Source organism: Mesoplodon mirus, assembly GCF_964341445.2.
Source record: "Mesoplodon mirus genome assembly, chromosome: 4".
Lineage (NCBI taxonomy): Eukaryota > Metazoa > Chordata > Mammalia > Artiodactyla > Ziphiidae > Mesoplodon > Mesoplodon mirus.
This window is the reverse complement of record NC_138979.1, coordinates 11,839,915-11,866,192: the sequence shown is the minus strand read 5'-3', so window position 1 is coordinate 11,866,192 and position 26,278 is coordinate 11,839,915. Positions and strand designations below refer to the sequence as shown.

The following is a 26,278-nucleotide window of genomic DNA, read 5'->3' as shown; positions in this document are numbered from 1 at the left end:
GAATTCTTAAAATTGAAAATCCTTTGGCTTTCTACTTGAATGACAGTGCTGAGTGAAAAATTCTCGAGTCACACTTGACATCTCTTAAGCCTTTGTGCTATCACCCTCTGCCTTCCAGAGTTGACTTCCTCTCATGATTTATTTGATATGCCTCCATTTTTTTCTTAGTCTACGTTTCAATCTGTACATACAAGTCTTATTTCAGAAAAGCTTCTTGAATGATCTCTGGATAGAATTATACCTTTTTCTCTTCCTTGGTCTTCTCCAGAGATACCTATTATTTACAAGTTGTATCTCTTTGGTTTTCCTCAGCTATGATTTTTTGTCTAATCACTTTTCATCCTTTTTTCCCCAGTTCATTTTACTCTGTTTTCTCAACTCTACACTGACTCAGATTGTGTTTCCAGCATCATAACCTCCTCCTCTTTTCTTCTTCCAGCGTTGTCTCAGTTCTAGGATAGCTTTATTTATGTGCCTTTGAAACTTTCCTCACAACCCTGACCTCTGCCCACTGTCTTTAGGATCTGTTCCTAAACAGTTTCTGTTTTCTTTTTTAAAGAATAAGAAGTGGGGCTTCCCTGGTGGTGCAGTGGTTGAGAGTCCACCTGCCAATGCAGGGGACATGGGTTCGTGTCCCGGTCCGGGAAGATCCCACATGCCGCGGAGCGGCTGGGCCCGTGAGCCATGGCCGCTGAGCCTGCACGTCTGGAGCCTGTGTTCCGCAATGGGGGAGGCCAAAACAGTGAGAGGCCTGCGTACCGCAAAAAAAAAAAAAAAAAAAAAAAAAAAGAATAAGAAGTGGATTTTATTTTATTTTTTAAATATTTATTCATTTATTTGGTTGCACCGGGTCTTAGTTGCGGCAGGCAGCCTCCTTAGTTGCGGCTCACCAGCTCTTTAGTTGTAGCACGTGGGCTCTTTAGTTGCGGCATGCATGTGGGATCTAGTTCCCTGACCAGGGATCGAACCCAGGCCCCCTACATTGGGAGCACAGAGTCCTATCCACTGAGCCACCAGGGAAGTCCCCAAAACAGTTTCTGAAAACTTGATTATGGATCCAATTTTTCACTCAGTTTTTCCTAACCTGAGCTTCCTCCATAGTCACAGCATTGTGTGTTCACTAAGCCTCTTTCTCTCATTCTTTTCTCTTTTATATTTGCTCACACAACTTTGTAGCTGACTGAGCTAGTCAAAATTAACCTCTTCACAGTTTTTCCCCCACCCCAAACCTCACCTCCTAGGTCATCTATTTCCTTTCTCATTCTGGAAGGTCCAGCTTCTAGAAAATATCACTGTCTCTATGTGTCTGTCTCCCTTCACTAATTAATACATTCTTTGCCTTTTAGCTGTCCCTTCTCTAATTAATACATTCTGTACTTTTAACTGTTTCCACCCAGTTATGAAGGAAACCCTATCAGAGAGAAAAGAGAAGAAGTACCCTTGGGAACTCAAGGGTGTAACCCTGAGGGAGGTGACCTCATGCATGCAGTTTCTTTGAAGTCCAGCATTTTATCTTAAAAATAAGGCAATATTTTTATTCAACTCCATAATATCTGTGTTTGTTTTCAATGTTTGTTTGAAGTGTTGTAAATTACTTTGCTATTAAATTACTTAATTCCCCTATCCCACCTCTAATCTTTGAGTAAAATTGAAGCCTCAAAGAGACAAGCCATAATAATAATAATGAGGTTTCAAGAACTTTCTAGGATGACACTGGGGGATTCCCAGGAGTATGAGGATCACAGCCATGAATAAATAACATGTTTAAAAGGATCCCTCATTTGCATCTTTCAGTCCCTGGCCTCTGGCACAGTACCAGGTGCAGATTTGGCAGTCAGTAATTGTTTGTGGAATTGACTGGCATTGAAGTTGCAAGATTTCTTCACTCCATTCGGTAGCTGCTGCCTATTCTGGCTGGTTCTTGGTGCTTTTCTAACTAAAATGCAATTCTCCTTTGTCCTGAAGGAAAGATGGAGGTGGGGCCTTAAAGAATCAATTGTAACATGTGTTTATACTTTGATCATCAGGAGTCAGCTGTTGAAGTAGGTGTTTTCTGGTGGTTCCTTCCGGCCTCAAGGAGACCAGACACTGTCTTGAGTACAGTGTCTTGAGTACTTGAAGGAGTACAGTGGATGTTTGGGAGCCTGGACTCTGCAGTCAAACTGCCTGATTGCGAACCCTGGCATTACCCTGGTATCTGTGGGTTTCCTAGTTGACCTGTCAAGGCTTCATTTTCCTCATGTGTAGTACGGGGCTGATAATGAGACCTACCTCATCAGGTTGTTGAAAGGGATAAATGATGCCACCTATGAAAACGTTCAACATAAATCCTGAGACAAAGTCTGCACTCATTAAAAGGCAGATGTTCTTACAACTAGTTGACTGAAGGGGTAGAGAAATCACAGGATGAGCCCAAAACAGTTCATGTAAAAATACTTTGAAAATGTGACCCAGAGACTAGGAAGCAGCTCTGGACAATAATTAATTGCCTTGGTGTAAAATTCTAAAATTCCCACGATGAATATAATAATTTAAAGTATTTTGGCACTCTCCACCCCTCTGCAATACACACATACACACACACTCTTAACCAGCAAGAGTAAAATAGTAGGGGAAGGTTTTGCCTAACAGAGGAAGGTCTTACACTGCAGCCATTTTTCATCCTTTTCTTCTAAAGCCAGAACTTCCCAAAACAGCTTGGTGTGCATGGGATGCTGAACCACCTAGCTCATGGTAGAGTGGTGAGCAGCCTTGGACTCCCACCGAGCTTTAGAAGTTAGCTTTAGAGCTTTCCTGTGGCAGGATTGCCCTGGTTGACAAACATAAGGAGCCCCAAAGTTTCTCCTACCCACAGATTTCCCCATTCCCCCATATGTCCTGGGAAAGCCCAGTGCTATCTAGGAATTCCAGAATTAGAATGCGCTTCTGAAGGTGTCATATTTAAGGGTAGGCAGGCTGCTGACTAGTTATTTTTTTTAACATCTTCCCATCCTTTGGCATCTACTCCAGGAAACGCCAGCCAGAACTCTCTGATTAGCTACCATATGGATAGAATTCTATAAGAAAACACTGTATAATCTGTATCATTTAAGTGCTCTGGTGAACAGGTGATTTCATGGTAAGGAAAGGATCACAAGCACGTTGGTTTGGCCTGCTGTCTTATTAAAAAGTTATCAGGCAACCTTGAACCACTGTTTTTTTCCTAGCACAGCTTTATGCTGTTGAATGTGATTTAAAGACCTGCATTTTTACCTGATTGATTTGGTCAGGAGTAAGAAACATTTAATGCACAGAATAGAAAAGTTTTTCATTCAAGAGAGGTATTTATGGTTTTGAAATTCCTGCAAAAGAAATCCAGATGGCGATCAAAGACCAAAGCAGTGAAATAGTCATTGTGACCTCATTTTCCAAAGACATCTCCACAAGGTTAAGTGCTTCACGTCCCCCTGTTCATGGCCCAGGCTTCTAAGAGAAGCATATTGGAGGCAGGTGTCATGGGGCTATGCTAGGGTCCTCCAACCAGAGCTAAAGGTCTCACCCAGATGAGGACTAGCAAGATCCCTAAAGGCCTGGAGAAAACCATAGGGTCTAATGAATTCATTCTGTGTTTGTGACCAGAAGTGATGTAACAATGGCTCGGGTAGTGCCTTCCTCAAGACTTTGGGAAGCTTACCCCAATAATGGCTAAAAAGCTCTAGGTGCAAAAATCCCTCAGGTAACTTTCCCTTAGTCTCAAACAAACCTTACAGCTCTGGTTTTATTGGAATCCTGTGGATTTACCTTGTTACCAAATCAAACTTAGGTCTGCTCGTCCACCATGCAGCAAAGCCAATTTACTGACACCAGATTGTTGTGAAAGTACAGTATTTATTGAAGGGCCAGCAAGGAGTCTGGGCAGCTCATGCTCAAAAGACTTAAACTCCCCAGTAGTTTTCAGGGAAGCATTTTTAAAGACAACATTTGGGGTGAGGGCTGCAGGGTGCCTTCTTCTGATTGGTTGGTGGTGAGGTAACAGGGTGATGTTTCAGGAATGTTAATCATCAGCCTTCTGGTGTCAACAGTCTGGGGTGTAAGTGCTTGTGCTCAGCTTGTAGTCAGCATCCTCTACCTGGAGTGGGCCGGGAGGTGTCTTTGGTTCCTACCGAACAACTCAAAGATATCCTTCAGGTTGTTATGTGTATCCCTTGAGGAGGAACTAGGACTCTCTTTTATTGCTGAAGTGTTGTCATTACTTTTCTTGTTTAAACTGCTTTTCCTTTGTTTCTGCATTCCCTCACTTCCCTAATTAGTTACTGACTGTGCCTGCTCTTTAGAACTCAGGAAGGGCCTAGGAGACTAAAGCCTTTTTCTACAAACAAGAAATGGGGCTATGTTGCAGGAAGGCGGACCCCTTCCAGGGCCTGAGAGTGGGCTTTTGTCTAACACTCGGAGGTGAACTGTCCGAGGAGACACACGTGCTGGCCAAGCAAGAGACTTTATTGGGAAGGGGCCCCCCGGGCGGAGAGCAGGAGGGTGAGGGAACCCAGGAGGACGGCTCTGCCACGGGGCTCGCGGTCTCGGGTTTTATGGTGATGGGGTTAGTTTCCGGGTTGTCTCTGGCCAGTCATGTTGCTTGGCACATAGTCTGACCCAGGGTCCTTCCTGGTGGTACGCGCATCGCTCAGCCAAGATGGATTCCAGTGCAAAGGATTCTGGGAGGTTGGTTGGACATATGGACTGGCATCTTCTCTCTCCTTTTGACCTTTCCCAAATTCTTTCGGTGGGTGGTAGCTTGTGAGTTCCGCATTACTTACCAGGACCTCCTGTTGTAAGATAACTCATGCAAGTGGTTGCTATCGGGCCTGGCCAGGGCCAGCAGTTTTGGTCAGTGGTTCCCCTAAAAAGATAAGGATGGACTTTTGTACCCGGAGGGCCCTGCGGGGTCTTGCTTGTTTTCCATCTGGAGAGAGTATTGGCTATGAAGCAGTAGAGGTCTGATACAAGATTTTGTGCCAGTGACCAGTTTAAACTTGGCAGTTTAAACCTTGGCAGTGTCCCTCCATAATCTAAACGCTGAGCCCTGTGTAGACAGGAGGGTCTTGGCTGTCGTATGGATCGCCTTCTGTCCTGCTGGGTTATAAATACAGCATGAGAAACTCCTTCCTCATCTTCTCCACCATCAGGTCACATAATACTTGTCTTCCTTTAGCGACAGGGGAGAATTCTCTAAATCGTTGCCATATAACCTGAACAAGAATGAGGGTTTAAGTTGTCTCTCCTTGAGGAAGTAAGTATGCTGCTGGCTGCCCTAATCCAGACAGCTGTGTCTGTGTCAACAGTGGATGAGAAAAAATGTTGTATCCTTAACACTTGAAGGGTGAGAGCAGATCTCAGCTCTCAAGAAAGGGCATTTCTTTTGTCTTGGTGGTTTCTCCCTCTTCTGTGTTTTCTTCACAAAAAGAATAGTCACATACGTGCACTCTGGTTTGTTGACTTAAAGAGAATTTTTATACTTGGTTAGAAAAAAAATGAGAGGCTTATACAACAAAAGAAATTCGAGCAGAGGCATCATCTCCTGGAAGTAGTTTGGGGGGCTCTACAGGTGGAAGTGAGCTTGAATGCCAGCTCCTCCCCCTCCTAAGGGTGGGAGCTTGGTCGAGCTAATGAATATCTTGTTCCTCATTTGCAAAATAATAATAATAGTAATACCTTCTTCCTAGGACTGTAGGGAGGATTAAATATGAAAGCACATTTAAAGGGTTCAGAACAATGACTAACACATACTAAGGGAGAGTTTGTGATTTTAAAAAGGCCCCACTTTCCTTACCCAAGTTCTGAACAAATTAAGTGTAAGACAAAAGGAGACTAAAATACTGGGGACTTCCCCGGTGGTGCAGTCATTAAGAATCCTCCTGCCAATGCAGGGGACAACGGTTCCGTCTCTGGTCCGGGAAGATCCCACATGCCGTGGAGCAACTAAGCCCATGCGCCACAACTACTGAGCCCTCATTCTGCAACTGCTGAAGCCTGCGTGCCTGGAGCCTGTGCTCCGCAACAAGAGAAGCCACCACAATGAGAAGCCCGCGCACCGCAACAAAGAGTAGCCCCTGGCTCGCCGCAACTAGAGAAAGCCCGCGTGCAGCAACGAAGACCCAGTGCAGCCAAAAATAAATAAAAATCAAAAAAAGAAAGGAGACTAAAATATTAACATGGTTCCTTGATAAAGTCAATGCTGAAATATAGCTGAGGGTTAGGGCAGCAGTGGGCTGTACCCCAGAATGAGGCTAACATTCTCACCAGTTCCATTCTCACCAGACACATGTGGACCATCGCAAGCCTTCCCACATGGGGGCCCAGAGAGAGACTGGGAGACACAGTGTTAGACTAGAGAAGCCCCATTGCTCTCTGGGAGAGAGGGAGGAGCTGGGGAGAGGGTTTGGGGGAATATCCCACTTTCTGGAAAGTTAGGAAGTGGAAGAAGTGCCTCCCTGCCAACGTGATCATTTATTGTGAGCCATTATAATGGCTGTGTTGTGTCTTTTGCTGTTTGTTTTTATTAAAAATCTCCAAGGAGACTATAAATAATTTGCCATCCCTTCTAGGAGACCTTCCCCACTAATCCTGGCCTTTATTTTCACCCTCTTCTCAATTTCCAACCCAGGAGTCTATAGAGCTCGCTTGGGCCTTAGCACAGGTGAGCTGTATTTGCATCGATTTCATATACCTGTTCTCTCTCTCCACCCACCTCATCCCTCCATGTTCCTCAGTGCCCTGTGCATTATGGGTGTTGCACCATTTCCCCAGATTTTGTGACATTTCCCGCTCCATGCAGAGGCCAGAGGGAGACCCTGGACATGTATCAGAGGAGACCACAGCAGAAGCGAGGGCTGATCTATGGACCTTTCTGGACTACAGTGTCTCTACTCTTCACACTGTTTCTACCCCCAAATTGGTGAATTTGCTATTTAATTCAATTCAACAACCACTTAATAAATACTGGTGGTCAAGGAGAATGAGATGGGCCCTCCCCTCCCCCCCCCGCCCCCTTCAGGGTCACCCTCTGGGAAGACCACACTCAACCAGCCAGCCCCCCTGGAGCTCTCTCTCTCCAGGCTGCACGAAGTGCTCCCCCCTCTTGCTTTTTCAGGCCTAGAGAAGGTAAGCATCCCCGTGCTGACTGCAGCATCCCTTGTGGGCATGTGTTGGACCCTTCCCACCCCTATGGAAACACTGCAGTCCCTTTACTAAGCTCTCCTCAGTTACCAGGTCCGGGTGCCATCTCTTCTCACTCCAGACCCTGCCTGAACAAGACATTAGGCAGATGGCCCAGGAGCACGTGTCCTTGTTTAAACTGAAACCCGAGTCGTCCTTGGATGGTGGCTCTGAGCCTGCCCGCTGCCCGGGACACGGCGCCCGCAGCACCAGGCTCTCGGGCGGGAGGCGGCTGTATGCCTCTGCCCCATCCTGAAGGCTCTCTGGGTGTCAGTTGTTGATCAAGGGTTTTTTCCAGGGTATCCAGCAGCAGAAAGGTGGGTAAAAGCAGAGGGGAGGGGGGGATCAGGGGGCAGCAGAGCCAGTAAGGTGACGCGTGAACGTGCTCCCAGGAAAGTAGGGGTGTTGTGGAGTCTGATGATTCCAAGGTGGGTGAGGAAGTGGCAGAGTGGGGAGAACAAATGAGGAGGAGAGGCGGCTAAGAGAGAAAATGGGCCCAAGAGGGAGCCATGGGAGATTCATATATATAAAGGACTAGGGCTTTGCTGTTACATTATTTTAAGAATATAGGGGCTTCCCTGGTGGCGCAGTGGTTGAGAGTCCGCCTACCAATGCAGGGGACACGGGTTCGTGCCCCGGTCTGGGAGGATCCCACATGCCGCGGAGCGGCTGGGCCCGTGAGCCATGGCCGCTGAGCCTGCGCGTCCGGAGCCTGTGCTCCACAACGGGAGAGGCCACAACAGTGAGAGGCCCGCGTACCGCAAAAAAAAAAAAAAAAAGAATATGTAACTGTGTTGAGTTTCTGCCAGGAGCTGGGCTCTGTGATGGACACAAAGGACACAAAGATGAGCTCTGGACAGGATAGAGGCCTCGCCCCCAGAGGGCTGGGAAGCCCGAGCAGTGGTTTCCAACCTTGCTTTTGCTTCCATATATAGGAACTTCCATATATTTATCCCCTCCCTTCTGGCCCCCACTGAGAATCACTGATCCCCTGGCACACACACACACCTACCTGAAATGCTAGGCAGGCGCGATGAGCTACACCGCGTAGGTAAGCATCGCCCTAACAGCACTGAAGAGGAAGCAAGAGGTAACATCCAAGCCGGCCCTCAAATAAGGAGTGTGATACGGGTGGTGAAGTGAGCAGAGCATCCCACACGGGGGAGGTGGTGTGAGCAAAGGCAGAAGAGTGAAGTACCCAGTAGGTCCAGGAACAGCGAGCATCCTTGCGCCCCATGCAGGAAGGGTTGCTGGATTCAGTAAGTAAAAATGGCAGATTGTCCCCCAGATTAGGGCAGATTGATTTTTTTTTTTTTTTTTTGGTGGTATGCGGGCCTCTCACTGTTGTGGCCTCTCCCGTTGCGGAGCACAGGCTCCGGACGCGCAGGCTCAGCGGCCATGGCTCACGGGCCCAGCCGCTCGGCGGCATGTGGGATCTTCCCGGACCGGGGCACGAACCCGTGTCCCCTGCATCGGCAGGCGTACTCTCAACCACTGCGCCACCAGGGAAGCCCCCAGATTGATATTTTTAAAGTATTCATTGTTTATCTGAAACTCCAGTTTGACTGGGCATGCTGTATTTTACCTGGCACCCTACCTGACCCGTAGGGCCTCTGGGCACACCTCCTGGCCCCTCTAAGGAGCGTGTCCGGCCCCAGAGCTTCCGGGCAGTTTGCACAGGAAGCCGCTCAAAGCAGTGGCCTTACTGAGACTTGCTTGGTCAGCGGTGGAAAATGTTCCTTATTGTGTTCTGGTTTCGTTTTTAAATTACGATTAGCACAAGAGGAAAGCATTGCCAGAGGTGGCTATTTCAAATAGCTCGGCGGTGAAATCATACTACTGTTCCTGCTGTACCAAGTATTGGGGGCTGTTAGTGAAAAGAAATGCTGCATGGGAAGCATGGACGTTTCCACCCTGCAAAGGGCAACGCTGACACCCAGAAGCAGGCTTTTGACTCTCTTGCCCTCTGGTGGCCGAATATCTACACAGGCATTTGAGTTCCTGCTCCTCTCGTGCCCTTGGACTAACTGCTCTATCTCTGCAGTCAGTAAGTGACATAATTAAGGAAGATGCAAGCAGCTGCAGGTCCAGGCAGATCCTAAGCCCCAAAGCCAGCCCGAGAGGTGCTTGGATCCAGGGAAGAGGCGTAGAAGGCTGTGTTTCTCTTCTGTAGCCTCTTCGTACTTCATGAAGCTCCTGGGCCAGGTTTCAGGCCCTGGGGATTGAAATCTGCCCACCGTTGCCTTTACTTTCATTCATTCATCCGACAGATATTTCCAGAGTGCCTGTGATGGGCCAGGCACCGTGCTGGGTGCTGGACGTAACATCTGGCGTATTTCATTTTGATGTGGAATTAAACCAGAAGGTTGGCACACAGCTCTAGAAATCGCACTCAAGGCAAATTGAACACATCACTAGGCACAGGAATTTTAGAATTGTAAAAGCACCTACATGACTAATACGTTTTTCGTTGACTCCAATTTTCCTGCCACATCCTTCCTTTATAACTCATACCTACAGCGTCTTTTTGATAAACGATCCTGAGACTTCTTGGTAACCATTCATAATTTGGCACACAGTAATCAATCAGACTGCACATAATGCAAAATTAATGCCATGTGATGTGCCTAGAGCTATTCCTAACTTTATGAAAAAAGAGGGTCTTGGCAGAATGTTGGATTTTTCCTCCATTCCTAGAACATGCAATGCTGAGTTGCTGACAGTGAAAGAATGTACCAACAGAAGGCTATTAGAACAGTGAAGTTGTTTTGGAAAGAATTGGGTCTGTTTGTGGTCGTACTGACCCAAATACATCAGTGTAAAAACCTAGGTGGGATGTTGATAGGTCACCTGAGTTTGTTCAGCTCTACAGGGTCACCTTCCCATTCTGCCACCCCACATGCAGTTCATCTTTACAGCATGCCAATTTCACTTCCTATGTAGTTCTCAAACCTACCTGCTCTTGATGCAGATTAGTATATATAGGATGGATAAACAACAAGGTCCTACTGTCTAGCATGGGGAACTACATTCAATATCTTGTGATAAACCATAATGGAAAAGAATATGAAAAAGAATGTATATACACGTATGTGTGTGTATGTGTATATATCTGAATCACTTTGCTTTATGCCAGAAATTAACACAGCATTGTAAATCAACTATACTTCAACTAAAAAAAAATTTTAATGAAAATTTGCCTTCAGCTTTCCCTTGAAATTTAAAGCACTCATGTTTCAAATGAATAAATCCTTTTTAAATGACCAAAAAAAAAAAATCTACCTGCTCTTTTAATCCTTACTTCCTTCTTAGATCATATTCTTGCATCTTTTTCCCTGAACTGTTATAATAGACACTTTAGTGTAGTCATTTTTCCTGCTTCTCTGAAATACATTCTCCACACAGATTTGTCTAAAACACAGATCATGACTCTACAGCACTTACAGGATAAAGCAGACTCTTTGTGCATGGAACGCATGGGACCACCACCTGTCCAGCCGCATCTAACATCACTCCCGTGTCCTTCCCATTACGTCCCTGCTGGGATCTTGTAGCTGCTCTGAATTGGTTTGTGGACCTTTTAAACAAATATCCAAACATAGATACTACTTCTGTGCTATATTGCTTAAGGGTTTTCTCCCTTATATAAGCAGATAGCCCTGAGGTGACCAAATCCCATTCTAACTATGCTATGAACCTGCCCTGTGTTTTCAGAGTGCTGTCATCCATGAGTACTGTTTTTATCAGATTCCAGGCTTCCTGCCTCCCCCCCTCCGCCCCCAGCTGTGTAGGATTCTCTGGCTAATTCTCTTTGCGTCCCCAGGGTTGCGTGAAATGGATTTTGACCTCAACGTGGAGTAAAAATGCTTTGGTTATAAAGGCCTATAACCTTTTTTTTTTTGGAAAGGTTACTGATGGGGCAAGGGTGGGGACGCCCAGTCTCTCTAACTGGGGAACAAGTTTGTTCCTGGCAGGTGCTTCCTACACTAAATTTCAACATGTTCTAATTTTCCCAGTCAGTCTTGCAAACGTAATGTCACTGGGCATGCCTCATCCGAATCTATTCTTGATATTTCCATTATGTTTAGATTACTGAGGTCACTGCATTTTATTTTTGTTGAGAGCTCTACAGACTTTGAAGAAAAATGCCAAAATAAATTCCCTGAATTTAGTAGAGAGGAAATAGCTATGCATATCACCGTGTGGGGATGACCTGATGAATACCAACGGATCTCGGGGTTCTGCCCACTTTCTGCGTCACTTTCTACTTTGACCCACCAGACTTAGTCACCTGTCTGGCTCTCTTAGGGATCATGACCCACATGGGGATGATAAAGGATGGTTTATCATGTTATCACTGAAATTGATAGCATTGCCTATCAGGTTCTATTTATTCATTTACCACACTAAAATGGCACTTATGAGGTGCCGGGCACCGTTCTTCTTTTATCCTCATAACGACCCTATGAGGAAGGTACTACTATTATGTCCATCTTATTGGTAGGAAAACTGAAGTCACTTGCCCAGGTTGGCACAGCAAGTAAGGGATGGAGCAGAGACTCAGGCTTGGACTCAGAGTCTGCACTCTCTCCATGCTGACACTCCTGGAGAGAGATGAGCAGCTCAAGGTGACTAAAGCCATGTGCTTCTCCTCACCTTAGAGATCAGTGTGTACCCCGCTCGGCCTCTGTGTAAAGACGAGGCCTCAAGAACTAGGCTGTAGCTTGTATGTGCAGACGGCATTGGTACTCAAGGTAGAACACTGGGAATAAAGCATAAGCAACTCTGTGCTCCCTCCCATCAGTACAGCTGGGGCCCTGGATGGAAGAGCTGCTTAAGAACGAAGAGGCTCCAGCCTGAGTTATTATCCTCCTTCCTAATATGAGCCTGGGTTGTCTGCAAAAGCTGTAGTAGAAGAACTGAGATATTTGTTAGGTTATCATGGCGAGGGGTCTCAGAATTTATCCAGCCTAAAGCCTTCATTCTACAGGTGAGAAACCCCAGGGCCCAGAGAGGTTAAATAACCACTCATCCAGGCTTCCCTGGTGGCTCAGTGGTTAAGAATCCACCTGCGAATGCAGGGGACACGGGTTTGAGCCCTAGTCCGGGAAGATCCCACATGCCGCGGAGCAACTAGGTCCATGTGCCACAACTGCTGAGCCTCTGCTCTGCAACAAGAGAAGCCAAAACAATGAGAAGCCAGCGCACCGCGACGAAGAGCAGCCCCTGCTCACCGCAACTGGAGAAAGCCCATGCACAGCAACAAAGACCCAATGCAGCCAAAAAACAAAACAAAAACAAATAAATTTAGGAAAAAAATATTTTAAAAAGGCAAATCAGCTTTCTTAAAAACAAACAAACAAAACCACTCATCCAAGATCACACAGCTCGATGAGCATGAATTTGCTTCTGTGTAAATTGAGAACCTGAATAAAACAGCACTTTGTTAATTCCTAGTTTACTGCCTCTGTTTTGTTATCTTTGGATTTTTTGTTCACCAGGCCACACTTACTGTCGTTGATTTTTTTTTTTCTTATTGGATAAACATAGATGCTGGTCTGCGTAACTTCTGTATCATAGTGACTCAGACTTGTGTGAAATCGATGAGCTTTTCCTTGGGAGAATATTTAAATCAGAGTGGGCAGATCGCAGAGCATGTGCTCTTGTGAACAAATACGCAGAGAAGGCGGGAAGGGGTAACAGAGAGACAGTGCCCATGACCCCAGCAGACACACCATGAAACGGTTCGTTTATTATAGCTCCAGACTAACTGCCCTGCAGCTCACCTGCCCCCTCCCCGCCACTCCATGCAATACAGCCTCCACTGTGCCAACAGAATCACTTTCTAAAGCACAGATTTGGTCCATTCACCCCTCATGGCCTACAGATTACAATTTAAACTTCTCCTTTGAAATGCAAGAACCCTCAAAATGGCTCTTACTTGTTTTATCAATCTTCTGTCAATCCCCATCCCCATCATCAATTTTTTATTTATTTTTTAAAAATGAAAAAAAATTGAACTATTGTTGATTTACAATGTTATATTAGTTTCAGGTGTGCAACATAATGATTTGATATTTTTATAGATTATACTCCATTTAAACTTATTATAAAATATTGACTATATTCCCTGTGCTGTAGATTACATCCTGTGCTGTGTCTTATTTATTTTATACCTAGTAGTTTGTACCCCTTAATCCCCTTCTACTATCTTGCCCCTCCCCCTTCCTCCCCATGGGTAACCACTAGTTTATTCTCTGTATCTGTGAATCTGTGCATCTGCTGCTGTTTTGTTATATTCATTCATTTGCTTTATTTTTTAGATTCCACATATAAGTGAAAATATACAATATTTGTCTTTCTCTGTCTGACTTACTTGACTAAGAGTAATACCCTCCAGGTCCATCCATGTTGCTGCAAATGGCATTATTTCATTCTTTTTTATAGCTGAGTAACATTCCATTGTGTATATACCATATCTTCTTTATCCCTACATGTAACGATGGACACTTTGGTTGCTTCCATGTCTTGGCTGTTATAAATAATGCTGCTATGAACATTGGGGTGCATATATCTTTTTGAATTAGTGTTTTCGTTTTCTTCGGATATATACCCAGGAGTGGAATTGTTGGATCATATGGTGGTTCTATATTTAGTTTCTTGAGGAACAGCCATGCTGTTTTCCACAGTGGCTGCACCAATTTATATTCCCAGCAACAGTGCACAGGGGTTCCCTTTTCTCCACGTCCTCGCCAACATTTATTATTTGTTGTCTTTTTGATGATAGCCATTCTGACAGGTGTGAGAGATCTCACTGTGATTTCGGTTTGCATTTCCCTGATGATTAGTGATGCTGAGCATCTTTTCATGTACCTGTTGGCCATCTTTATATCTTCTTTGAAAAAAATGTCTATTCGGGTCTTCTGCCCACCATTAATTTTTTTAAATGTCTTCATTTTCGGCCATTATTTGTCACCATCCCCTACTCCCCACACCCCCCAACACATACCCCACAGCTCATGCTCTCAAGGCATTGGCTATTGCACTTGGGTTCCCTGAGTTGAAATGCTCTTTCCCCAGAGATTCGCCTGGTGACACACTATTTATTCTTTGAGACCACATGGCACCCTCGCTCCCGTCTTTCCTGTTCTTGATAAATATGGTTGCTCCTCCTTCCATGCCCCTGCTTTATACCTTTACTAGAAATCTTCTCATCTTTCTCTAATTAAGTCAACATAGATATTATCTTCTTAGTCTACGTGGTATCATCATTCCTTCATTGATCCCACCATCCAAAACATTTTCTCAGTGTCTCAGTGGGCCAAGGGCTGTGGTATGAGCTGGGGATTCAAAAATGATCTAAAGCTATTCTCACTCCTTTGAGACCTTACAGTCTAATGACAGAGGCTTACATATGAACAAATAAAGACTGTGCAGTGTAATAAACATTCACAAATCTATGGCTTGTCTTATCAATTCCTCCATCCTTAACATCCACCAATGGCAAAGGAGTGCTCGATAACTTCTTGAACAAATGATGGTATGAATGAATGATGCCATGGATGGACTGGTCACCTTTAACCTAAACCAGTACTGCACACTGCAGTGTCTTATGAGGCACTTTTAAGAGTTACACAAACAAAACATTTTACTTTTAAAAACCAGTTATGTGTCTACTCTACTATGTGTAAGAAAATATATAATTATTTATCAAACCCATACTTTTAACAATATTATAGATGAGAAAAAGCTTAAACTTTTTAAGTGACTCAATATAAAGTCCATAATAATATAATGTGAAAATTTGGTTGCAGAAAATACATGGCTGAACTTTTAGAAATACTGCCTTAAACAAGGTAACTTTCAGTTTCCTTTCCTTTTTCTTTTTTTCATAAATTTATTTATTTATTTATCTTTGGCTGAGTTGGGTCTTTGTTGCTGCATGTGGGCTTTCTCTAGTTGTGGAGAGAGGGGGCTACTCTTCGTTGTGGTGTGCGGGCTTCTCACTGCGGTGGCTTCTCTTGTTGCAGAGCACGGGCTCTAAGTGCGTGGGCCTCAGTAGTTGCAGCATGCGGGCTCAGGAGTTGTGGCTCGTGGGCTCTAGGCGCGCGGGCTTCAGTAGTTGTGGCACACGGGCTTAGTTGCTCCGCAGCATGTGGGATCTTCCTGGACCAGAGCTTGAACCCATGCCCCCTGCATTGGCAGGCGGATTCTTAACCACTGCACCACCAGGGAAGTCCCCACTGTTTGCTTTTCATAGGTTTTGTTCTTTTCCTCAATCCAGTCTATATAAATTTACCTTTAGAATTTGGGGAACCTCTTGAAATAAATCTTTTAGTGTAAAAACTTGCAACCAAGGGCAATTTAAATCTTTAAAAAGATAGGACAAAGAAAGTGTGTGTGTTGAAGATGTACCAAACCATATTTATATTATTTTATTTCAGAAGTGATTCTGTAAACTCTTCACTTGGATGTCCTGATTTTCACAGGTGAGACCTGTTCAGATGACGGTATAGAACTACACATAGGCTGGGTTGAGGAGGGAGGAAGATTAGGGAATGGCTTTGCCAGGCATCCTGAGCAGTTGGACATGGTTCTTTGACATTTATTAGGTACAGCAGTAGCTACATGAGGATGAGGATGACAGCAACTCTGGGAAACCAACAGGGATCTGTCCTTGTCCTCGTACAGCTGTTTCATGCCTACCTGGTCTTTTTTTCCTGTGGCTGCCGCTTACTCTTTTTTTGTTGTTTTTTTTTGGCCACGTGGCATGCGGGATCTTAGTTCCCTGACCAGGGATCAAACCCGCGCCTCCTGCATTGGAAGCGCAGAGTCTTAACCACTGGACCACCAGGGGAGTCCCTGCTTACTCTTTATTTCTCCCTTCTCTCTTCTCTCTCTCTCGTCCATGGCTTTTGCCTGCTAATGTCTCCGTTTGTGGGTCTCAGCTTTTCACCCACCATACGCTTGCATCTGGGGTGACTAATTCAACCCAAGTTCCCTGGGACTTCCCAGGTTTTAAGCCCAGAATTTCCGCATCCTGGGAACACCCAAAGTCCTGGGCAAACCACCTCTTTTCTATATGGCTCATATTCAAATTCTGTAAGAAAGAAGAGGGAAGACCTGACTGGGTCTCTTAACCCCTCCCCAGCCCAGAGCATCCGAGCTCTCCCACCAGGCTCTCCCATCAGGGTGCTGATCCCTACTGGCTGGACCAAGGTCAGGCTTGGGGGTGGCATAGAGAAGCTTCCCCAGCGCCTTACTCAGAAGGTGCTTGTGAGCTGGGCAAGCCTGGAAATTGCTTTGCTGGTCCCCTTTTCACTGTACACACCAGTTTGTCATTTATCAGGGTCCTGGGGTTCTTATGCATATTGGCTGTGGGTGTGTTGAATGGCGGATGTGTATATGTGAGGGACCAGGTAGAAACTACCTGTTATCATTTCATTCCTTTTATTTTTATGAAATCAATCATGGTACACAGATTAGACTCCTAATATAGTGTTATGGAAACCCTGGCCCAAGTTCTAATTATGATCCCAACCTTGTCCACTCCAGAGAACGTAAAGTTTGCAAAAAGGTATGTTTCAATAGCAAAACAGCATAACCTGGGAAACGTCGAATTTTAAGCACATGGGGATGAACACAAAATTCCCCCCACCCGGGCTGGAAGGCAGAGAAGCTGAGCTGCGGAGTGGTTGGTAAAGGCCGGAGGTCTTCATCTCCCTCCCCAAGTTCAGCACCCCACCCACCCACTTGGCCCCAGAAATTAGGTCCTTCATTATTAAAACTGTTTTTCCCATCTGCAAGAAACAGAAGTTCTCCCCGCCTCTTAAATTCTAGGGGCCGGGTTGGGAGAGAGAAAAATGAAATCGCTGTAAAAATACTTAAGTTCTGAAGCACACGATTGGCTTTCAGGAATTGACCATAAAACTAGAGGGTGAAGAAGCTGGAGGGCTGAGGCTCGGGGTGGAGCGGGGCTGCTGCAGCATCCCACACCCCATTGCACCCCCGGGGCACCCCGCGTCCTAGGAGCATCGGCAGCGCCGCACTCCACGTGCGGGGTGAACTCGGCCAGCTCTGCGCCATCCCGGTGTCACTGCGCACCCCTGTCGCCCCCAAACCCTCTCCCCTCCCCCACCACCTCACGGGAACCGAAGGGCCGTGTATTTGCACTGACCTTTCCATTCTCTGCTGTCGGTGGCTCTCTTACAAATAAAGTTTGTGGCTGTTACCAAAGCTAAGAACTGATGAGAAAACTGAAAAAACAAGTCTAGATGCATTATTGAAACAAAGTCTAGTTCAGCGTTTACTTGGCACTGAAGCATATGGAGACCATCAGTCCAGTTTGAAATGGGTTCCCCTGCCCTGGTAGGAAAGGTGAGCAGCTCTGAGTTCTAGAGGTAGGGGTGGAGGAGAGCAGAGGCTCAGGGGAGGGAGCAGTAAGGACCATCCCCTCCCCTTAGGGCTCCAAGACGCACGTCTGTAGACCTGGTTTCTGCTGAATCAAGGTCACCTCCAGGGCAGGCTCTCAGGGCCCCACCCCCCACCCCTGTACTGTACAGGTGTGCCTTCCTGGCCACGCCTCCCTCAGCTCATCTCACCGGCTCTTTCCCCTGCTGACCATGTCCAGGCTCCTCTCCAGCATCTCTGATGGCTGGTCCCAGCCTCACCTCCTCAGGGAAGCCCTGCCCACCTGGGATGGTCCATGGCGGTACAGAACCAGCACACCGGCTGGCACACGCAACACACACCAGGTCTCAATGAGCAGAGAGGATGCTATGCCTGATGCCGCGTGGCTTGTACAGCAGTGCTCCCCGAATAATACCAGACTCAATTCTATAGTCGAGGGGAGAGGGATTTTAGAAGCTGGTATAACCTCCCCTTTACCAACCCTGACTTGATTCTTCATTTCAGTAGAGCAAAAGGAATTAGAATAATTGAGAGACCCCCTAAGGTGGTCGTGAGAAAAGAGGATAAAAGATTCTAAGTAGGGGGGAGGGATAAATTGGGAGATTGGGATTGACATGTACACACTACTATATGTAAAACAGGTAACTAATAAGGACCTACTGTCTAGCACAGGGAACTCTACTCAATACTCTGTAATGCCCTATATGGGAAAAGACTCTAAAAAAGAGTGGATATATGTATATGTATAACTGACTCACTTCGCTGTACACCTGAAACTAACACAACAATGTAAATCAACTATACTCCAATAAAAATTAAAACAAACAAACAAACAAAAGATCCTAAGTATTCAGCAAGTTTAACAGGGCGAAGGCTGACCAGGATACAGGAGAGACAGGACCCTGACTGGCATTAACGCTCCGGGCCTCAGTTTGCTCATCTGCAGAATGGGGGAGGCCAGTGGGGAGAAGGGAACCACAGGATCCCAGTCTTCTGGCTCTGTGATTGGCTCCCCTTAGTTCTTGTTCCCCCCCCACCGACCCCCGACGGCTCACCGCAGCTTTTGAGGGAGGCCATGTGGAGAAGCCCAAAAGCAGAAATAGGCCAGCGGAGTCCCTTTCCAGTGAGGCCTCACCAAACACTCCATACTGAAAGGGTTCATAATGGTACCACTGGGACAAGCGAGGAAGCCAGCAGGGTGCTTACGTCTGTGGAAGTTCTCTCATTCCTGTGGATTCCATCCTGGGCCTTTAGGCATTCTGTGGATTATGTCGTGGTTTAGTTCACTCTGGGAGAAAAGGCGTGAGCGTATACAAGTTGCAGTTTTCACTTAAAAGCTGCCACCTGGGGTCCAGACTGGGTCTGCAGTGACCCCGCGTGAGCTGCACGCTGACGTGCTGCACACATGGCAGCTTAGCCGCAGTGTTTTGCAGAAGAGGTCTGTGCTCTCCTGTATGTAGCAACGTAAAAGAGACAAAAAGGAACCCCGACAAAAACTAACATCAACGGATTCTTTTGAAAAGAAAGCAAATCTGCTTAAAGCATTAACACTTTGGATCTAAGTGTGGCTTATGTTTATAAACTCATGAGGAATTTGTTATGACGCAGGGGAGGAAAGTTCCAGGACATCGGAATGGAGAGGCTTGAGTGGAGCGGGGGGCTCTTGGCCGCCTCCCTTCTCCTTGGCCAGCAGGGTCTCTTTGGAGCAATTGGGATTTTAAGAACTGTGAAGAAGATTGGTTATTCTCTGGAGAGATGCTGGAGCTATAAATGCTTACCTGGTCCCATCTGTGAGATCTTTGCCCTAAATACAGAAAGGAAAATTCTGTTTTGATGGATGAATCATACAGAGTATCATATTGTAGAATTTGTGTTTCTTGATGTGAAATTGTTGGTGGGGCTTGTAATACGGAGATGAGGTTCACACCTTTAACTAATGCTTAAGTTTCTCTTTTGAGGTCTGTGTTGGGAAACTCAGGCAGCATTATTATGTTCATTTTGCATTTGGAAACCAGAGGAGGATGTAGGGCTTATCTTGGACTACACGTAAGTGACCATCTGTGCTGGTTTGCCAGAGACAGTCCTAGTTTCTGCATCTTGTCCTGTTGTCATTATTAATGGTGTCCCCTTTCCCTCTCACAAGTGCCCTGGTTTATATTTAAGTATACGGTCACCCTACCCAGCTGACACACAGCTGGCAACAGTAGGATTGAAGATCCTGCATTTCATTCACCAGATCACCCATTTAAGCAAATGTTTTCCCAGTTGTCAAAAGTCCTTTATTTCTGACTTACAGAGTGACACACAACAGTGTGTCCTTTAGAAAAGGAGGTGGGTGACACATCAGACATGAGGTCTCTGGTTGAAACATTGTTGCTTGTTTTTCACAATGTTTTGTTTGACTTTCACAGTTATTGGTGCCTTGGAAAATTATGTTTTATGACTTTGCCCAGCAATAATTATTTCTTTTGTGTCCCAATGTCATATCATTTTAAGCTCTCGTGTTCTTAATAGAGTTTAAAGTTAAAAAAAGGAAAGAAAAGAAAACAAAAATTGAAACATAGCAGCACAGTTCCACAAATGCTTGGTTCTAGCCATGATTTCTCTCTTGAAAAACTTACACAAAGGCAGTTGACATGCTTTCCTCAGCCCTGTAATTAAATAGGCCTGCCGAGAAGTCATACACAACAGTTTATGATTTTTGTGATTAATGCCCAGCATGGCAATGCCTGTTGAAATTCTGTTATCACAACCAGTAATGGCCCAGTTCAGTCATAGTTTTGCTCTGAGTGCAAAATCACCATTTGCCCTTACATCACTCTTTTATCTCATCAGTTGTCTTTCCTTTTATTTTATTTATTTTTAAATTGTCTTTATTCAGATGATATGATTTTTTTTTTTTTTTGGGCCACACCACGCGGTATGTGGGATTTTAGTTCCCCAACCAGGGATCGAACCCACGTCCCCTGTGTTGGAAGCATGGATCTTTAAACACTGGACTGCCAGGGAAGTCCCATCTTTCCTTCTAAATGACACGTCTCTGTGTCTTAGCTCATTTTGAGTCATGAATTGCCAACACATGGAGCCATTAACCAAGAAATCGTCTTGCACCCTTCCTGGTTAACTGAAATGGAGTTGAAAATGTAGCCTGCTGGTAACCTCTTGTAGCTCTCTACGTGACTGCGGGAAAATCACATGTCAAGTTCTTCCCGCTTTCCTTACGCCTTTCACAGCAAATTTCAAAGTCTGGCAGTAGGCAGATTGGTTTGTCCTAGCAATTTTTTAATCCAGAAATTAAATTAAACTGAAAAGTCTTGTACACATCCAGTTCAAATAGTGTTTCTTCCAGAAAGAACATCTCCACAGTAACAGCAATGACAATAAGAGTGTGTTTCATGAAGATATGAATTACTAAGCTAATGTAGATTGTAGAATACAGTTACTGTTTTCCAGAGACCCCTCTCAGAGAAACTGACAATCAGCGAAAAGTTCTTAGTAAGGGCTGCGTGTTTTGGGGAGAGATGTATATAGAATAGTGCCATGGCATTAACACAGAGCCTCTCAAAGTGTTGCCGGTTCCTGTGCTCAAGGAGGAGGAACAAAGGGCCAGTAATGAGTAGAGAAGAAGCTTTTCCCCGTAGAATGGTCAGAAAGTTTGACTTCAGGAGAACATGTTTTACTGGAAATATGTCTAAATTTCATGGTCCTTAATGATTTATGTTAATGATCTTCACTGCTAATGCCCTTCTCTTCTGTGCATTCCCCAGAGAATTCTGCTTCGAGGAATGTCTACAGAGGCAACAGTCTGCTTTGCTTTGGGGGAGGGGAGGGTTCGATCGGCGAAGACACGTGGTCCCCCAAGGGGGTTCCTCGGGCTGCCAGGAAACTAAGCAGAGCTCAAGATGCTTGGGAGACCTGCCCCCATCTTGCTTATCCGGGAATCATCCAGAGGAGCTCATCTGTTCTCACTTTCCAGACAGCCCCAGGCAGGCATAATCTGCATCTCAAAATGGATCTTTTCTTCCTGGATTGAGCTAGTCTTGAAGGGCCCCAGGTAGGGCAGGGTGCTGTTGGTTGCTGAGGACTGCCTTTGGAGGTGTCTTGCTACCTCCTTCATCCTAGGACCCTGCACTCTCTTTTGCTTCTGTACTGTGTCAAGTGACAGGTGGAAACTGCCAGAAGCAGGCTCTTCACACACCAAATCAAGTCCGGTTGGTGTCAGAGCCCAAAGCCCAGGGACATCTGCTTTAGGCTGATGATCTGGTGCTGCAGTGTTGCTCTCTCTCTCCGTCTACCCTGCCCCCATCCGTTCTGGCATGAATCATCTGAAGACAAATACACAACGTCTATACAAGGATCCGGATAATCTGGACCTGGGGGCCTGAACACAGATCCCTCCTTCATAAGCACTTTGTACCCAAGGAAATAGTCAGGTTAAAAGGAGATTCATTCGTCTGGCTTTTGCCGCAGGCTACCAGTACAGAAACTGTGTAAGATGAGTTCCTCCTTAAAGCAAGATTACCAGGTCATTCTGTTGCAAAGTCACGGAGTCCTTGAGTTACCTGCCCCTTCAAACCCAGCAGCCTGCCTTCGTGCTACCAGGCTTGGCTTTAACTTTCTGGATGATCCACCACTTCTTGGGTTTCAAGAAAAATTCTTTTAGGAGTTGAGGGGTCTCTTCTTCCCTTCCTGATGTGAGTTGAGCTCACTTCCTGGCAGGATGACTTTTCTTTGTCCTTTACAGCCTTCCGAATCTTTTTTCTCCTAAATGGCCAAAATATGTCCCCCACGCTGCCAAAGCACACAGGTGACTCAAGGTCAGAATCTGGAGGATAGGCCAGCCATTGTTCTGCACACATTCTTCATCTAAATTAATCTAAAACCTTGCCTGAATGACCTGTAAACTGGGTCAAGTTATGGTCAGCGGCCTAACCACTGTGTTCCCCACCCCCCAAAACGATGGGGCTCCTACAGATTAAAATATCATGCTCTCCCTACCAGTGAGTGTGTTACTTGTCCATATCTGAAACAGCAGTGCCCACATTGCTCAGATTATTTTCGCGTTTTTTTTTTTTTTTTGTTGTTGTTGTTGTTTTTTGTGGATACTGTGCCTCCTCTTTTCACTTTCTGGGAAATGTGCCAGTGTTTCAAGGACTGGGTAAAGAACAAAATAAATATTTGTAGGTAGTTTAAAGGGAGAATGAGTTAGTTGGATGTAACTCTTCCAAAGAAAAGCGTTGAATCCATTCAAATATTTTAAAGTAATTAACTGGAGAGATTCAAAAGGTTGATTTTACTAGTTTACTTTTCAGATTTGTGATCAACCTGTGTGTGTGTGCGTGTGTGTGTGTTGGGGAGAGGAAAAAGAGTCGAGAAAGTGTAGGGAAAGGAGTACAAACGTTTCAAAGTCCAGCTGAAGAGATTGAAATTGATGGCGTGAAAAGTCAGCTGCTGCTTGTGTCTGTTAATCAAGCTTTAAACAGTTGGTGCCGGAAAGTGTTTACTCAGGAACCTTCAGTATATACCCTGTCTTTCTCACTGTCCTTTTAAAATGGGATTTCACTGAAATTTGGGACGTTCCGCAGTCGGCTGTTTATTTCTCTGGATATCAGCCTATTGGGAAGGCTGATTCTGTGGCTGAGATTAAAGACACGGGAGAAGCGGCTTCCAGCAAAGGCTCCTGCCGGCGATCCTGGGAAATGTTTTCCTTCCTAGGCTGCGGAGTCGCCGCAGTTGGTGGCAGGGGCCACAGGCCGTGCGGGTCCCGGGCAGGAGAGCGCATCACCTGTTGGGGCCTACGGGAGCGCGCGGCGCGGGGCTGGCCGGGACACAGCCCGCGTTCCTCGGGGGCCCGGCCCACGGGCGGGCGGGCGGACGGACGGACGGACGCGGGGACGCGCGCGCGGGGGGACGCGGGAGGCCCGGCGCTGGAATGCAGTTTTCCCCGGCGAGAGAGACTTTGTACCGGAGTGGAGAGTAGTTTGGGGTGGGGTTTCGCACCGTCCCCTCCTCCCCACCCCCGGGCCCCCTTCCAGGCGCTTTCTGGGAGCTTTTTCAGAACTGCGCTCTGAAGTTTAAAGACCAGCGAAGGGCCTGGGCCGTAGGCAGGGACAATGGAAGAAAATGAAAGCCAGAAATGTGAGCCGTGCCTTCCTTACTCAGCAGACAGCAGACAGATGCAGGGTAAGTAACAGGCTCATTCAAAGATGGAGTTACGGTTCCGCGTGTCCCTTGCCGCTGGCTGCTGCTTTTTAGAACTGCAGACCGGGCGCCTGGCACAGAAAAGGCGTATTTCTTGGGGGTGGTGCGTTTCCCAAACTGAGTGGAGAGCTGTGAGCTGGACTTTATCTCTGGAAGGATTTGCTTAAGCAGCAAAAGAAGTGGCGGGGTGATGTCACGTTTGTAGCCCCGTAAGCCGTCAGTACGTGCTAGATCTCTAGGCAATGACAAATATATCACTAAAAGCAGCTTTTTATACTCACTGCTCCAGCCGTGGGAGAGAGGAGCTCTTTCTGGAAAGCTCTCTGTGGGACGGCAACACTTCCATTCATTGGTTGGGGGATTCCATGAGGCAAAGGCACGTTGGATGCAAGTTTTGTCGTATTTGAGAGTTAAATCGCAGAGTTTGGGCTGTTTTCTTTTCCAGATCGGAACAGCAGGGGAGCACTTGTCCAAGTGGGGGAGAGATGGAAAACTCAGTGAATTTTCTGTATGCTTTCATTCAAAAGATGGGAGCTGTTAGATAATTTTGGTAAATTTTCTCCGAGCAGTTTCCCTTTGTGTTTATAATAGACTTGTCTTCTCCGTAGGGAATTTCCAGAAGTTTATGTTGTTCGAAAGAAATTTTGCAGTGGGGTTGGGTTGCAGTGGAGAAAGGACTCCTGTTCTGTGCAGTGTCTGACGTCTGTGATTCCAGAGCCTACCCTGCAGTATCATACAGGCAGCATGTTCGGACACTAAATAGTGGAGAAGCCCCCAGCCCCCAGCCTACCCCAGGTTCATCCGGGGGCCAGTTAGTAACGGTGTTTGCGGGGCTGCTGTGATGTGCGTGGGAGAAGCAACTGCACAGGGTGAAAGGTGTGTGTTTTTTAACAAGGCAAAAGGGAAGTAACAAATGACTCATCCGCACCGAAAATGCAAAACTAAGCCAGACAGAAGAAAATGCAGTTAGAAGAGATAGACACACACACACTCCCACCCCGCCACCAGTGAAATGCAGGAAACCTTAAGACCAGTAAACCCTGGAGAATCCCAGTCGCATAGCCATCCACTAGCCGGCTGTGGTTGTGCTTCCAAAGCACCACGCTCTCCTCAGTGGGGCTCCCGCGCCTCCCTTTCTCTCCCCATTTTGATAGACAGGATCCTACAGCAGGAATTCAGCCTCTGGGCTTCTGCTGAAATAAAAATACTCATAATCTAGAGGGGCAACAAGAGTGGGACCGATTTAAGAAAGGACTTTCAAACAACCGTAGCCATTCGAAGATACTTCAGAGGCTGGAGACCGTCAGACTGAGTGTGATCACTTTCTTTCTTCATTCATTCAATGAATATTGAGCATCTGTTACTTGGGAGTTACTGTTTTAGCTGCTGGGGATCCAGCAATGACCAAAATAGACTAAAAACACTTGCCTTCATTGAATTTTTATTCTGAGGGCCAAGTTTGGGGGGAAGGGGAGTGGTGGAGCTAGACAATGAACAAATAAGGAAAAGAGATGGCATTTTAGGTGGCAGGGTTACCAGATTTGGCAAAGAAAAATACAGAATGCTCAGTTCAATTTGAATTTCAGATAAACGGCAAATAATTTTTTAGTATAATTATATCCCATGCAGTATTCGGGACATACTTATGCTAAAAATTATTCGTTATCTATCTGAAATTCAAATTTAGCTGGGCATCTTTTATTTTAGCTAGTAACTCTGTTAGGTGGAGATAAGGCCGTGGGGAAAAATAAGGCAGGGAAAGGGAGGGTTGAGTGTGGGGAGGGGGCAGGGGGTGAACCCATAGTAAGGTCATTAGGGAGAACGTCACTGCTGTGATATTTGAACAAACATCCGAAAGAAGGAAGAGCATTTTCAAAGAACAGAGTGGGGAAAGGACGGGAAGAAAAGAGGTTAAGAGATCATTCTAGGCCATATCAGGTAGGGCCTGTGAGAGTGTAGTAAGGACTTGGGCTTCTGTTTCAAGGGAGGTGGGAGCTGCTGGCAGGTCTGAGTGGTCTCATAAAGGGTAGATCCTGGGTGTGCTGTACTGAGAACCACCCCAGTGGGAGTGGGGGAGGGCAGGGAGCCCAGTTGGGAGGCTTCCACAGTAAACCAGGCCCTAGCTTGGACCAGCAGCTAGGGTAGTAGAGTATTGAGGATGAAACCAAATTCGCCAAGGGATTGGATATGGGGTGTCAGAGAGACGGAGGAGTCAGAGATGAGTTCAGAAATTTTGGTCCGTGCCTTTGGGGAGTTGCCATTTACCTAAATGGGGAAGTGTTTGAGAGGAGGAGCTGAGAGGGTGTTTAATGGCCTGGAAGTGGGTGGAGAGCAGAAAACCTTTTGGATATGGTAGGATCGGTAGGCTTATCAGGCATCCAAGTGGACATGTTGATTGCGATTTGGATATGCATGGCTGGAATTGAGGAGAGGGGACCGGGGATTGTGAAAGCTGGACTAGGATTGGGTCCATGTG

General features: G+C 46.1%; 1 protein-coding gene across 14 annotated transcripts in view; it reads left to right on the top strand.

Annotated features, from left to right (window-relative positions):
* KIAA1217 overlaps window positions 1-26,278 on the top strand; it is a gene marked incomplete at its 3' end in the record, with an annotated part of 500,156 nt that overhangs the window by 145,536 nt on the left and 328,342 nt on the right. For 4 of the 14 annotated variants that reach the window (XM_082618035.1, XM_082618034.1, XM_082618038.1 and 1 more), the window contains exon 1: window positions 22,989-23,784. The exons of 2 other annotated variants lie outside the window; for them this stretch is intronic. In XM_082618035.1, the coding sequence (XP_082474161.1) occupies window positions 23,715-23,784 (70 nt within the window). In that variant the 5' untranslated portion in view covers window positions 22,989-23,714. Of the gene's footprint in view, window positions 1-22,988; window positions 23,785-26,278 lie in introns of those variants that run through there. 8 more of the 14 variants (XM_082618031.1, XM_082618028.1, XM_082618032.1 and 5 more) reach the window with 5 other exon arrangements.